The 14256-nt window shown below is 43.9% G+C and overlaps 1 protein-coding gene across 1 annotated transcript in view; it reads right to left on the bottom strand.

Annotated features, from left to right (window-relative positions):
- Positions 1-14256, bottom strand: part of dctn6 (dynactin subunit 6) — a 75924-nt gene that overhangs the window by 50402 nt on the left and 11266 nt on the right. Inside the window, exon 3 of the mRNA XM_041196813.1 lies at positions 591-696. Coding sequence (XP_041052747.1) covers positions 591-696 — 106 coding nt within the window. The remainder of the gene's footprint in view (positions 1-590; positions 697-14256) is intronic.

Here is a 14256-nt window from a genome sequence, read left to right as displayed (position 1 = left end):
ACATGCCTTCTGGAAATCCAAGGATCTCACATCTACAGATTGTCCTTTATACACCTTGCTTGATATTTCCTCAAAAAAGCTAATAAATTAGTTAAGCATGATTTCCCTTTCAAAAAACAATGTTGACTTTGCCTGATCAAATGATGATTTTCTGAGTATAATGCTATAGCCTCCTTAATGATGGATTCTAGCAATTTCCCCATGTTAGATGTTTGGCTAGCTGGCCTGTAGTTTCCTGCTTTCTGTCACCCTCCTTTCTTGAATAAAGATGTTACACTAGCTATTTTCCAATCCACTGGGACGCTTCCAGAATCTAAGGAATTTTGGAAGATTAGAACCAATGCATATTCTATCTCTGCAGTCACTTTAAGATCCCAGGGTGCAGGCCATCTGGTCCTGGGGGTTTGTTAGTATTACCAATACTTACCCAGTGTTGGATGTTAACAAGCAGTATATCAAGAATACAAATGGTATTTATTTATTCTAAGTAATATATAGGCACTAAAAGAACAATATTATTATAATAATTCTGTCACATCTCAAATACCTCTATTTGGGAATACCCATTACTCATTTAGTCATATACTTACCTGTTCGTAATCAGGGCTTGTTCTTCAATCAAGTTTCCTTCACCAATGATGATTGGTCCTGCTTCTGCAATAATGCGAGCCTTGGGGTGTACGACTGTTCTCGGACCTAAACAAAAAAAAAATGCATTGCATTAATACTTTTTTCACCCTTACCCAGCACTTTATGGGCAGAGTAACAGTGTACCCAAGTATAATAAAAACAAAATACTGCAGATGCTGAAAATCTGAAATAAAACAGAAAATGCTGGAAAAACTCAGCAGGTCTGGCAGCATCTGTGGAGAGAGAAACATAGTTAACATTTCGAGTCTGTACGACTGAGGTAGAAATGGGATGAATTTTATACTAATGAAGAAAAGGGATGGAGCAGGTGGAACAAAATAGAAGATCAGGGATAGGTGGGAGCTCAGGGGACATTTGACAAAGATGTCATGGACACAAGACAAAGGGAGTGTTGGTCAGAGTGTTAAAAATAAGGAATGTTGTAATAGTGGCCTAAAAATCAGATAGCAGGATGTGTTAATAGCAGAACAAGGTTCAGCATCCTCTCAAAGCAAAACATAAGAACAAGTCACAGACCAGCCCTGTGGGGGAAAGGGTTGGGAAAAAGTAAATATTTTTTAAAAATGATCAAAATGGAGGACAGTTCTTTGTCTGAAGATACAGCCAGAAGGCTGTAAAGTGCCTAATCAGAAGAGGAGTTGCTGTTCCTCCAGTTTGCGTTGGGATTCACTGGAACATTGCAGCAGGCCAAGAATGGCAACGTGATCATGAGAACAAGACAGTGAACTGAATTGGCAAGTGACAGGAAGGTCGGGGTCATGCTTGCAGACTGAACGAAGGTGTTCTGCAAAGCGGTCACCCAGTTTGCATTTATTCTATCAAATGCAGAGGAGAGAGAATTGTGAGCAGCGAATACAGTAGACTAAATTACTAAATTGAAAGAAGTGCAAGTGAATTGTTGCTTTACCTGAAAAGAGTGTTTGGGGCCTTGGACGGTGAGGAGGGAGGAGGTAAAGGGGCAGGTGTAGACCTCCTTGGCATTGTGCCGTGGGAAGGAGCGAGGTGTTGGGGGTGATGAGGGGGTTGTGAAAAAAATTTACCAGGGCGCCGTGGAAGGAATAGTCTCTATGGAATGCTGACAGTGGAGGAGAGGGGAACATATGTTTGGTGGGTGGCATCATGCTGGGGATGGTGGAGGGTGATCCTTTGAATGTAGAGGTAGTGGGTGAAAGGTGAGAACCCTATCATAGTTCTGGATGGAAGGGGAAGGGGTAGGGGCAGAAGTGCAGGAGGTGGGTCGGACACAGTTGATGGCCCTGTCAACCACAGTGGGGGAAGCTCGGCTAAGGAAAAAGGTAGGCATATCAGAAGTGCAGTTTTAGAAGGCAGCATCATCAGAACAGATCTGACGGAAGTAGAGAAACTGGGAGAATGGGCTGGGCTCCTTACAGGAAGCAGGGTGTGAGGAGGTGTAGTGGAGGTAGCTGTGGGAGTTGGTGGGCAGTCTATTAACAGAAATGGAGACAGGGGAGTCAAGGAAGGGAAGGGAAGTGTCAGTGATGGACCATGTGAAGATGAGAAAGGGGTGGAAGTTGAAAGCAAAAAAAAAAATCAGTAAATTTTTCCAGGTCCAGGTGAGAGCATGAAGCAGCACCAATAACAGTCACTGATGTACCGAGAAAGAGAGTTGTGGGATGGGGCCCGAGAAGGACTAGAACAAGGAATGTCCACATACCCCACAAAAAGACAGGCATAACTGGAGCCCATGCGGGTACCCACTGCCGCACCTTTTATTTGGAGGAAGTGAGACAAGTTTTAGGAGAAATTGTTCAGTGAAAGAACAAGTTCAGCCAGGCGGGGGAGAGTGGTGGTGGATGGGGATTCTTTGGAGCTTTGTTTAAGGAAAAAGGGGAGAGCACTCAGACCATCCTGGAGGGCAATAGAGGTGTAGGGTGATTGGACATCCATAGGTGAAGAGGCAGTGGTCAGGGTCAGGAAACTGGAAATTGTTGATAATGACATAGGGCAGCAGAAGAATCAAATGTAGGTGGGAAGAGGCTGGATAAGGGGATAGAGGATAGAGTCAAGATAGGAAGAAATAAGTTGTGGGGCAGGAACAGGCTGAAATAATAGGACATTCCTATTTCTGGCTTTTGGGAAGGCAGTAGAAGAAGGCTGTGCACGGCTGGGAATCTGAGGTTGGAAGCTGTGAAGTGAAGATCTCCAGAGGAGATGAGGTCAGTGAGTCATGGAAAAATGGCTTTATGTTCGGTGGTGGGGTCATGGTCCAAGGGGAGGTAGGAAGAAGTATCTGAGAGTTGGCACTTAGCCTCTGCAAGGTAAAGGCCAGTATGCCAGACAACAAGAGCACCACGGTTGTCAGCAGGTTTGATAACAAAGTCAGGGTTGGACCTGAGAGAACAGAGTGTAGCAAGTTCAGAAAGGGATAGGTTGGTTCACTTTTACTCATGGGAATGTAAATCCATTGGCGTCAAAGCAGCATTTTTGCAAGGGCAACATTTCAAAGAGAAGTATTCTTAAAGCCTCCAAAAGAAGCCAAAGATATAGAGAGGAAATTATGGAGGCTGAACAAGTGTTTATGGGCTAAACAACACATCAAGGATATGGTGTTTTCCAGTTAGGTCCATCCCATTAAAAGTTGGTTGTCTTCAGCTAAAAGCAATGTGTTAATGGAAGGATGTAGGAAAACTAGCAGGCATTTTCTTAATATACGTAGCTGACTTCCTGTGGGGGTGGAGGGGATAAAATTAAAGGAATTCAAAAGTGTAAGTCAGGCTTCTGGAGCTTTTAAGTATAAAGGGTTGGACATTATGCAGACTAAATTAGGAATAACCCTGACTCAACAATCATACCTAGGGCAGAATGTTAATAGGATCCTGAAAAATCAGGCCAGATCCTCTCAAAAGGAAGACTCTACAACCAAGGAAGAAGGTCATTAATCAAGAAGCTTAATTGGGCAATTAAACTGGTTATCCACACAAACTAGGCCGGATGTATGCTATGATATATGTGAATTGAGCACTATACTGAAATATGCTGTTGGGAAGTGCTAAAAGCAAATAAGGCATTGAAGAAATTAAGTTTAGAAGAATGTATCGTAGGCAACATACCTTTTTATTTTCTGTTGGACTGTGGATTAAAATTACAATGGCTGCACTTTGAAAGACATGTCCACTCAAACAGTGTGAGGGATATATACAATGTTGCTGTCCTGGAACAGGGTGTGCCATGAAAGACAGGATGGTGCCAAGGAGGAGTCTGGTCTAATGGCAATTGTCTGGCAACAGCATTTTAATTAGCTCCTGAACAGGCGACCAGGTTTTGTGTGAGAGCAGTGCAGCTGAATAACTTCTAGCCTGAAAGGAAAAAGACCTAAAACCTCTCTCTCCTACCTGTGTAAGATTCCGCTAATCCTATAATAATAGCAGCTGGCTTTTTCTCCTCAATGTCTCTATAACCTGCTCTTTCTGAAAACCCCTGTCAAAAGGAAAAGGGGAACATCATCATTAGAGACATTGAAAGGCAAGTGCTCAACCAATGAACTAAAGGCTTAAGTGCTAGAAGACCATCATGTATCAACAAAGAACAGAAAAAAATTTGGGACCCATCAATCAAAATCAACCCATTGAATCCTGTACTCTGGAATTGATGCTATTGAACTGTTTTATCCCACACTTAAAATCCATGTTTGTCTTGTATGTGTGTGTAAAAGGATTTAAGAAGCGGTACAGTTTAGATTATAGAGTTAGAAATTAGCAGTTCATTTTTCTCTCTTTTGCCACTACTCAATAAACAGCTTTGTACTTAAGTTTACAAACCTGGTGTTCGTATTCTGTTAACCTAAGTTAAAGAGTTAGGTAGAATTGGGAGAATCTGGTGGCTTGATCAAACTTTTTCACATTTGTTGAGGTTTGGGAGCAGTGAAGCTTGATAATACAGCGCACTCTAGTGATTCGTGACAGCACACTCAGATTTCCAGACCTGGGTGGCCCATAAGGGATGAAATTGGTGATTTTTAGTGACACCTCCTGATGATTATTTGAGTACAAAAGGATTCATTATACTTTTAGAGGGAAGAAACGATAAATGTTGTCCATTAGCATGGGAATCTAAGGAAATAGAGTAGTTAAAAGCACCCAAGCAGCAGAGACATTTGCGCTAGTAGAAGTAACACATATGGTTATGTATATAGCGAATACTTTAAAGGAACTCAGGGCCAACCAGGGAAAAATGCACCTCGAGGATGCTATGTAGATAACCGTCCACTCTGGGACGGTACCCATTTTACAAGGAATGTCACAGAAAAGAGGTTGAGGATTGATCTCGGGAACATAAAAAAGAGATCTGGGAAAGGAAGGAAATTTTCAAAGTAAAATGGGTCAGCAGTCACCAGTTGTCAAATTGTTTCATAAAATGAACTGCATTTCCAATGAAATTATTGTAAATCCTCAAAGGGACGCCATGTGATGTAATGGATTATGAGAACATGGAAATTTTCATGTTCATCTGCCCTCATCCAATTCTTGCTTCTTGAACATCCCCAATTTTAAATACTCTGCGATTGGTGGTTGGGCCTTCGGTTAACCCAGCCCTAAGCTCTGGAATTTCCTGCCAATATCTCTCTGCCTCTCTAGCTTGCTTGCCTCCTTAAGATCCTCTTTCAAACCTACCTTTTTGACCAAGCTTTTGGTCATCTGACCTAATATCGCCTTATGTGGCTCAGTGTCATATTTTGATTTGTTTTACAAAAGGAGTGCGAGAGGAGCCGGGAGCCGGAGAGGAGCTGGGAGCCGGAGAGGAGCCGGGAGCTGGAGAGGAGCCGGAGAAGAGCGCGAGAGGAGCCGGGAGCCGGACATGAGCGCGAGAGGAGCCGGGAGCCGGAGAGGAGCCGGGAGCCGGAGAGGAGCGCGAGAGGAGCCGGGAGCCGGAGAGGAGCCGGAAGCCGGAGAGGAGCCGGGAGCCGGAGAGGAGCGCGAGAGGAGCCGGGAGCCGGAGAGGAGCCGGGAGCCGGAGAGGAGCCGGGAGCCGGAGAGGAGCCGGGAGCCGGAGAGGAGCCGGGAGCCGGAGAGGAGCCGGGAGCCGGAGAGGAGCCGGGAGCCGGAGAGGAGCCGGGAGACGGAGAGGAGCCGGGAGACGGAGAGGAGCCGGGAGACGGAGAGGAGCCGGGAGACGGAGAGGAGCCGGGAGACGGAGAGGAGCCGGGAGACGGAGAGGAGCCGGGAGACGGAGAGGAGCCGGGAGACGGAGAGGAGCCGGGAGACGGAGAGGAGCCGGGAGACGGAGAGGAGCCGGGAGACGGAGAGGAGCCGGGAGACGGAGAGGAGCCGGGAGACGGAGCGGACCGCGAGAGGAGTCGGGAGTTGAAGAGAAGGTGGGAGAGCAGAAGCGACTAATGGAGTTCGGTGAGGAGGGAACAAGGTGATCCTTTGAGTACCGTGAGTACGGCCGGGTAAGCATTTACTACTTTTATTGCCTATAGTTTTTAAGGTCTTATTTTGTGGCTCATCGTTTGTAAGGGCTATATTCTGTAAAAACGAGGAACAGGGAAGAAGGGCCCAAGAGTAATTGATATTATTTGATATTAAGTATCTTCCAAAAGGTTTAGTTTAATTTAAAGGGGTGAGTCATGGCAGGAGAGCTCAAAGTCGTGGTGTGTTCCTCCTGCTCTATGTGGGAAGCCGGGAACATTTCCAGTGCCTGGGGCCAGCATGTGTGCGGGAAGTGTCTCCAGCTGCAGCACTGGAGACCCGTGTTTTGGAGCTGGAGCAGCGGCTGCGGACACTGTGGAGTATCCGTGAGGTGGAGAGTATTGTGGATAGCACATATAGAGAGGTAGTCACACTGCAGGCTAAGAGTCCACAGGCAGGAAGGGAATGGGTAACCACCAGGCAGAGCAAGAGGACTAGGCAGGCAGTGCAGGAATCTCCTGTGGCTATTCCCCTGCAAAACAGACATACTGCTCTGGATACTGGCCTTTCTGGGGAAAACAGCAATAGCCAAATTTGTTGCACCGCGGTTGGCTCTGCTGTACAGGGGAGGAGTAAAACGTGTGAGAATTCAATAGTTATAGGGGATTCAATTGTAAGGGGAATAGATAGGCATTTCTGTGGCCGCAAACGAGACTCCAGGATGGTATGTTGCCTTCCTGGTGCTAGGGTCAAGGATGTCTCAGAGCGGCTACAGGACATTCTGAAAGGGGAGGGTGAACAGCCAGTGGTCGTGGTACACATTGGTACAAGCGACATGGGTAAAAAAAGGGATGAGGTCCTAAAAGTAGAATATAGGGAATTAGGAAGTAAGTTGAAAAGTAGGACCTCAAAAGTAGTGATCTCAGGATTACTATCAGTGCCACGTGCTAGTCAGAGTAGAAATAGCAGGATATATTGGATGAATACGTGGCTGAAGGGATGGTGTGAGGGGAAGGGTTTCAGATTCCTGGAACATTGGGACTGGTTCTGGGAGAGGTGGGACCAGTACAAACTGGACGGGTTACACCTGGGCCGGACTGAGACTGATGTCCCGGGGGAACATTTGCTAGAGTGTTTGGGGAGGGTTTAAACTAAAATGGCAGGGGGATGGGAACCTATGCAAGGAGTCAGAGGAAGGGGAATCAAGGACAAGAACAAAACACAGAAAGGGGAATAAGAAAAGTGATAGGCAGAGAAATCAAGGGCAAGAATCAAACAGGGCCTCAGTGAAAAATAATGGGAACTGGACAAAGCCAAAGCTTTGTGCCTTAACGTGAAGAGCATTCACAATAAAGTGGATGAATTAACCACACAAATAGATGTAAACAGGTATGATATAGTCGGGATTATGGAGACATGGCTGCAGGATGACCAGGGATGGGAACTGAACATCCAGGGGTATTCAAAATTTAGGAAGGACAGAAAGAAAGGAATAGGAAAAGGCAGCAGAGTTGCATTGCTGGTTAAAGAGGAAATTCATGCAATTGTGAGGAGAAATATTAGCTCCGACGCTGTGAAATCTGTATGGGTAGAGCTGAGAAACACTAAGGGGCAAAAAACATTGGTGGAGGCTGTATATAGACCCCCAAACTGTAGTGGTGATGTTGGGAATTGCATTAAACAGGAAATTAGAGACTCGTGCAATAAAGGAACCTCCGTAATTATGGGTAACTTTAATATGCATATAGATTGGGCAAATCAAATTAGTAACAATACCGTAGAGGAATTATTCCTGCAGTGTATACAGGATGTTTTTCTGGACCAATACGTTGAGGAACCAACTAAAGAACAGGCCACCCTAGACTGGGTATTGTATAATGAGAAAGGAATAATTGGCAATCTCGTTGTGCGAGGCCCCTTGGGGATGAGCGACCATAATATGATAGAATTCTTCATCAAGATGGAGAGTGACGTAGTTGATTCTGAGACTAGGGTCCTGAATCTTAATAAAGGAAACTACAATGGTATGAGGCACGGGTTGGCTATGATGGATTGGGAAACGTTACTTAAAGGGATGACGGGTGGATAGGCAACGGCAAACATTCAAAGAACATGGGTGAACTGCAACAATTGTTTATTCCTGTCTGGTGCAAATGTGGCCAAACCATGGCTTACAAGGGAAATTAGAGATAGTATGAGATGCAAGGAAGAAGCATATAAATTGGCCAGAAAAAGCAATAGAACTGAGGATTGGGAGCAGTTTAGAATTCAGCAAAGGAGGACCAAGGGATTGATTAAGAAGGGGAAAATAGAGTACGAGAGTAAGCTTGTGGGGAACATAAAAACTGACTGTAAAAGTTTCTATAGGTTTGTGAAGAGAAAAAGATTGATGAAGACAAATGTAGGTCCCTTACAATCAGAAACAGGGTAATTTATAATGGGGAACAAAGAAATGGCTGACCAATTAAATACATACTTTGGTTCTGTCTTCACAAAGGAGGACACAAATAACATATCAGAAATGTTGGGGAACACATGGTTTAATGAGAGGGAGGAACTGAAAGAAGTCAGTATTAGTAGGGAAATGGTTTTGGGGAAATTGATGGGATTGAAGGCCGATAAATCTCCAGGGCCTGATTACCTACATCCCAGAGTACTTAAGGAAGAGGCCCTAGAAATAGTGGATGCATTGGTGGTCATCTTCCGAGATTTTATATCTGGAACAGCTCCTACAGATTGGAGGATAGCAATTGTAACCCCACTATTTAAAAAGGGAGGTGGAGAGAAAACAGGGAATTATAGACCAGTCAGCCTGACTTCGGTAGTGGGGAAAATTCTGGAGTCCATTATAAAAGATTTAAAAGCAGAGCACGTGGAAAACTGGCAGAATCAGACAGTCAGCATGGATTTATGAAAGGGAAATCATGCTTAACAAATCTACTGGAATTTTTCGAGAACGTAACTAGTAGAGTTGATGAGGGTGAGCCAGTGGATGTGGTTTATTTGGACTTTCAGAAGGCTTTCGCCAAAGTCCCACATAAGAGATTGGCGTGTAAAATTGAAGTGCATGGGATTGGGGGTAGTGTATTGAGATGGATAGAAAATTGGTTGGCAGACAGGAAACAAAGAGTAGGAATAAACGGGTCTTTTTCCGAATGGCAGGCAGTGACTAGTGGGGTACTGCAGGGATCGGTGCAGTATATATTAATGATTTAGATGAGGGAGCTAAACGTAAAACTCCAAATTTGCAGATGACACAAAGCTGGGTGGGATGGTGAGCTGTGAGGAGGATGCAGAGATGCTTCAGTGTGATTTGGACAAGCTAAGTCAGGGGGCAAATGCAGTATAATGCGGATAAATGTGAGGTTATCCCCTTTGGTAGCAAAAACAGGAAGGCAGATTATTATCTGAATGGCTTTAAATTGAGAGAGGGGAATGTGCAACGAGACCTGGGTGTCCTCGTACACCAGTCGCTGAAGGTAAGCATGCAGGTGCAGCAGGCGGTAGAGGAGGCAAATGGTATGTTGGCCTTCATAGCCAGAGGATTTGAGTACAGGAGCAGGGGTGTCTTGCTGCAATTATACAGGGCCTTGGTGAGGCCACACCTGGAATACTGCGTGCAGTTTTGGTCTCCTTATCTGAGGAAGGATGTACTTGCTGCAGAGGGAGTGCAGTGAAGGTTTACCCGACTGATTCCTGGGATGGCTGGACTGACATATGAGGAGATATTGAGCCGGCTAGGACTATATTCACTGAAGTTCAGAAGAATGAGGGGAGTGGAGGCATCTTATAGAAATCTATAAAATTCTAATAGGAATAGACAGGGTAGATGCAGGTGTGGAATTCGCTACCACAGAAAATAGTTGAGTCCAAAACATTGTATGTTTACAGGAAGGAGTTAGATATCGCTCTTGGGGCGAAAGGGATCAAAGGGTTTGTGGAGAAAGCAGGAGCAGGCTACTGAATTGGATGATCAGCCATGATCATAATGAATGGCGGAGCAGGCTCGAAGGGCTGAATGGCCTACTCCTGCTCCTAGTTTCTATGTTTCTAATACTCCTGTGAAGCACCTGGGGATGTTTTATTAACCCAAGGATGCCACATAAATATAAGTTGCTAATGTAGTAGTAAATTGTTTGATGGAACAATTCAGGAGCTCTGTGAAAAGAACAGAGGAGTTAATGATTTGGATGCTGCCTGACGTACTGACTCTTTCCAGCAATTTTTTTTTTACTTCAGATTTCCAGCATTTACTTTTTTGATTTTTTGTTAAAGCTGTTTGTTTTCCTGAATTTGCACAAAGATCCTTTGACCTGAAAGATCTATTTTGTTCCACTGTATGGAGTTTTAAATAAACAACCAAATTGCTTGGGATACTTACAGAATACTGAAAGGCCTGGATAGAGTGGACGTGGGGAAGATGTTTCCATTAGTAGGAGAGACTAGGACCCGAAGGCACAGCCTCAGAGTAAAGGGAAGACCTTTTAGAACAGAGATGAGGAGAAACTTCTTTAGCCAGAGAGTGGTGAATCTATGGAATTCATTGCCACAGAAGGCTGTGGAGGCCAGGTCATTGCGTGTACTTAAGACCGAGATAGATAGGTTCTTGATTGGTAAGGGGATCAAAGGTTAGGGGGAGAAGGGGAGAGAATGGGGTTGAGAAACTTATCAGCCATGATTGAATGGCGGAGCAGGCTCGATGGGCCGAATGGCCTAATTTCTGCTCCTATGTCTCATGGTCTTATGATATACACCACAAAAACAGTTACATTCTAGAAGGGAGGTGAGAGTGCATTCTTTTAATCAAGACAGACACTAATAAACTTGCAGAACGAGTGTGTAATTGGCAAATTATCTTCAATATAGATAGATTTAGTAAAGGAAAAAGCACAGTAACATTTAATTTGTCTCGCTAGTGACAGAATTTGTGTCTCCCTTGTTTCCGAATGGAGGGTCCCACCATTGCACCTCAAGTCACATACCGTAATGACACACAGATTCATTTTGTTGACTATCCTTTTAGTTATATAATGAAAGAAAACTAACTGTCAGAATGAGGTAAAGGGGGAGTGGTGCATAGGAATACTGATGCACAATTCATTAAAAAAGTACCAGTGTACATTCATAAGTCCACAAAAAAAGCAAAGAAAGCATTAGGGTTCATTTTTAGAGGGAAAAATTGAAAAGGAGATATTAGGTTCAACTTATCTACAGCTTTGGTTCGTCCACACGTGTGAAAAATTCTGGTCTTCAGCTTATTAACAAGGATGGAGAGGCACAGGGCAGGATACTAAAAAAAAATGGCTAGAATGACACCAGAATTAAGAGGTTATGCCTATCAGGAAAGGTTGAACAGGTTTCACACTAAAACTAATTTTTCAGGGCCAGAAAGGTTTTTCATAAGTAATAACTATGCCATTAAAAACTTGGTTTCTCCAAACTGATCAAGGCTTTGTTGTGATGGATAATTAGCCTGAATTCATGCCATGACAGTGATCTTATTGCCAGGCCAATTTCATTGGCGAAGACAGAAATTATAGTAGAGCAAGGCATCCCCAACTACAACTTCCAGATTTCTGTTTAGCTGCACATGTCCAGACACCACAAGTTGCTGCTAGTTTTACCAATAACAACTGAGAACACTGATAGCCTCACCATCATCAGCACATCAAAATCTGATCCTATGGGTTTATAAATTGATTTAGGGTTCAATTTAATGTTGCCTGCTAGTATGTTCGCATATCTTTTGTTGCCTCCCCCACCCCCACCCAACCATATTAACCTTTCTCAATTCCCTCTTAGACTTTCCATAATCTTTCTGGTTATTAAATGAGTCTTGCACCTTTGTCAGAAGTCTCTTTTTCTGTTTTATTATAACTTTTATTTCCTTTGTCATCAAGGACGCATTAGTTTTGGATGCTCTTTCACTCGACTGAATTAACTGAAGTTTGTACCTGAACTCTCTCTTCCCGGAATTCCCTCAATTGCTCCATTACTGTTTAATTCTGCTAAGGCCTTTTCTAATCTAGCTGTGTCCCCCAACTCATATGAGAGGAATTTATAACCCTCAGAAATCAGCAGGACCTAGTTATCTTTAAAGAGATGCAAATGCCCTCTGTGACTGCCGACAACCAAATTCCAAAGAAATGCACCAACCCCTTTGGATTCCTAAGGCAAAGCTCTGGCCAATGGAGAAGGTATGTCTGCAAAGGACAGGAGGGACCCTGTCTCCTCTATTAAACACCTCAGGATTACAGACCTGGGAAAATACATCCTTTGTCCAACAGCCAGGAGAAATGGGAGGTATGTCACATGACCTCCTCTAAGCTGCCAGAACCTGTTATGTTGCCGTGTGGAACTGAACCAGGCAGTCTACCATTTTACCATTCAACCGGCAGCAGCAAAAAGAACTCAGTCCAGGTCAATGGCTGGCCCTCATCTACACTGAACGACTGGAACTTTGGAATTGCTGTACCTGAGCCTTCAAGACCAATTCATCTCTACATGCCACCTCCCATCATGGAAGTCCTTGCTACTGGAAAGTTGGATCACTCTGCAACGGTTTCAGTTTGCTAACTTTTGAAGGAATATGCCACTAGACTCATGTGAAACCATAACTTATTTTTGTGTTCTTGCCTTGTACCCCTTTCTATCCCTTATCCCTCTTTTATTGTATGAGTGCAAAAAAGGTGTAGATGTTGCGAAACCTCTTTCCTGCATTGTGTGTGTATAAAATAACCCAACCTTTTTATTTTGCCCTATCTCGAGTTTGTTGTGGCATTATTAATAGAGGATTGGGTCACTCCAAACTGAAGGATTGGGGAAAACATGCCACCAGTTATAAAATGGGGAAATCAAAAACACCTTTCTGTTTATGGACATAGTGAGAGGACAAATCAGGGCTGTTTGAATGAATCCCTGTCTGGTCTGTAACGTACGCAAGGTTCCTTCTTAAATCCCTGAAATCAGTTCTTCCCAGTTATGCATTTTTAGCTTTGATAGTTTCTGGTCACTTTGCATAATTACTTTAAACTGAATAATGTTGCAGTCAATGTTAGCTCAGTGATCTACTGCAATATAATCCACTTGCCCTGCTTTATTTTTCAGAATCAGGTCCAACTTGGTTTCCTTCCTTGTTGGACTGGGAACGTTGGTCCAGAATGTTCTCCTGGTAACCTGACATTTCTTCCTGTTATATAGAACAACTTACATTCTTCTACTACCTTTAATGAAGTAAAGCTTCCCTAGGTACTTTACAGGAGTGGAATCGGACAAAAATTGATGCCAAGCAAATAAGGTGTAATTGAACAGAATCAAAAGCTTGATCAAAGATGGGAGTTCAATGCAGCATATTATATGAAGGAGAGAGGCATGGGAGGGTGCAGAGATGTTTATGAAGGGAATTCCAGAACTTTGCTCCCATACAGCTGAAGATACAGCTGCCAATGTTGAAACAAAAGAAGGAGTGGAGGATGCACAAGAGACCAGAAGTGGAAGAAATCAGTTTCTGGACAGTTGTAAGGCTGGGGGCTACAAATGGGAATGGAGAGGCCAGGGAGGGGTTTGAAGACAAGGGTAAGAGACTTTGGAAGGCCAGGGGTCAATGTAGGTCAGGACAAAAATGGTAGCATAGGTTATGTTACAGCACTCGCAATCCAGAAGTCTGGATTAATGGGAATTCACGTCCGCAAGCATGACCCTCAGCTCCTGGTGGTCTGTCATTCTAATTCTCCACCTTACTCCCACACTGGCTTTTCGGTCCTCAGTCTACTACACTGTTCCAGTTAAGCTCAATGTAAATTTGAGGAACAGTACTTTATCTTAGGTAGTTTACAGCCTTCCGGACTCAGTGAGTTCAACAATTTCAGACCATAACCTGTGCTCCATTTCGTTTTCTTTTCATTGCCTGTTTCAGTTTTTCTTCTTTCAGTCAGCGACACACCTGCTCCAGGCACATCTGTTGTTTCTGTTCTAGGAACATAGGACTTAGGAGCAGGAGTAGGCCACTCAGCCCTCCAAGCTTGCTCTGCCTTTCAATAAGATGGCTGATCTGGTTGTGGTCAACTCCACTTTGTCACCTGCCCCCATAACCCTTGACTCGTTTGCCTATCAAAAATCAGTCTAACTCTGCCTTGAATAAATTCAATGACCCATAATCCACTGCTTTCTGTGGAAGAGAATTCCACTTACTCAACCCTTTGAGAAAAAATAATTCCTCTCATTTCATTCTTAAACT

The sequence above is a fragment of the Carcharodon carcharias genome, chromosome 1, assembly GCF_017639515.1.
Source record: "Carcharodon carcharias isolate sCarCar2 chromosome 1, sCarCar2.pri, whole genome shotgun sequence".
Lineage (NCBI taxonomy): Eukaryota > Metazoa > Chordata > Chondrichthyes > Lamniformes > Lamnidae > Carcharodon > Carcharodon carcharias.
This window is presented reverse-complemented; position numbering and strand designations above follow the sequence as displayed.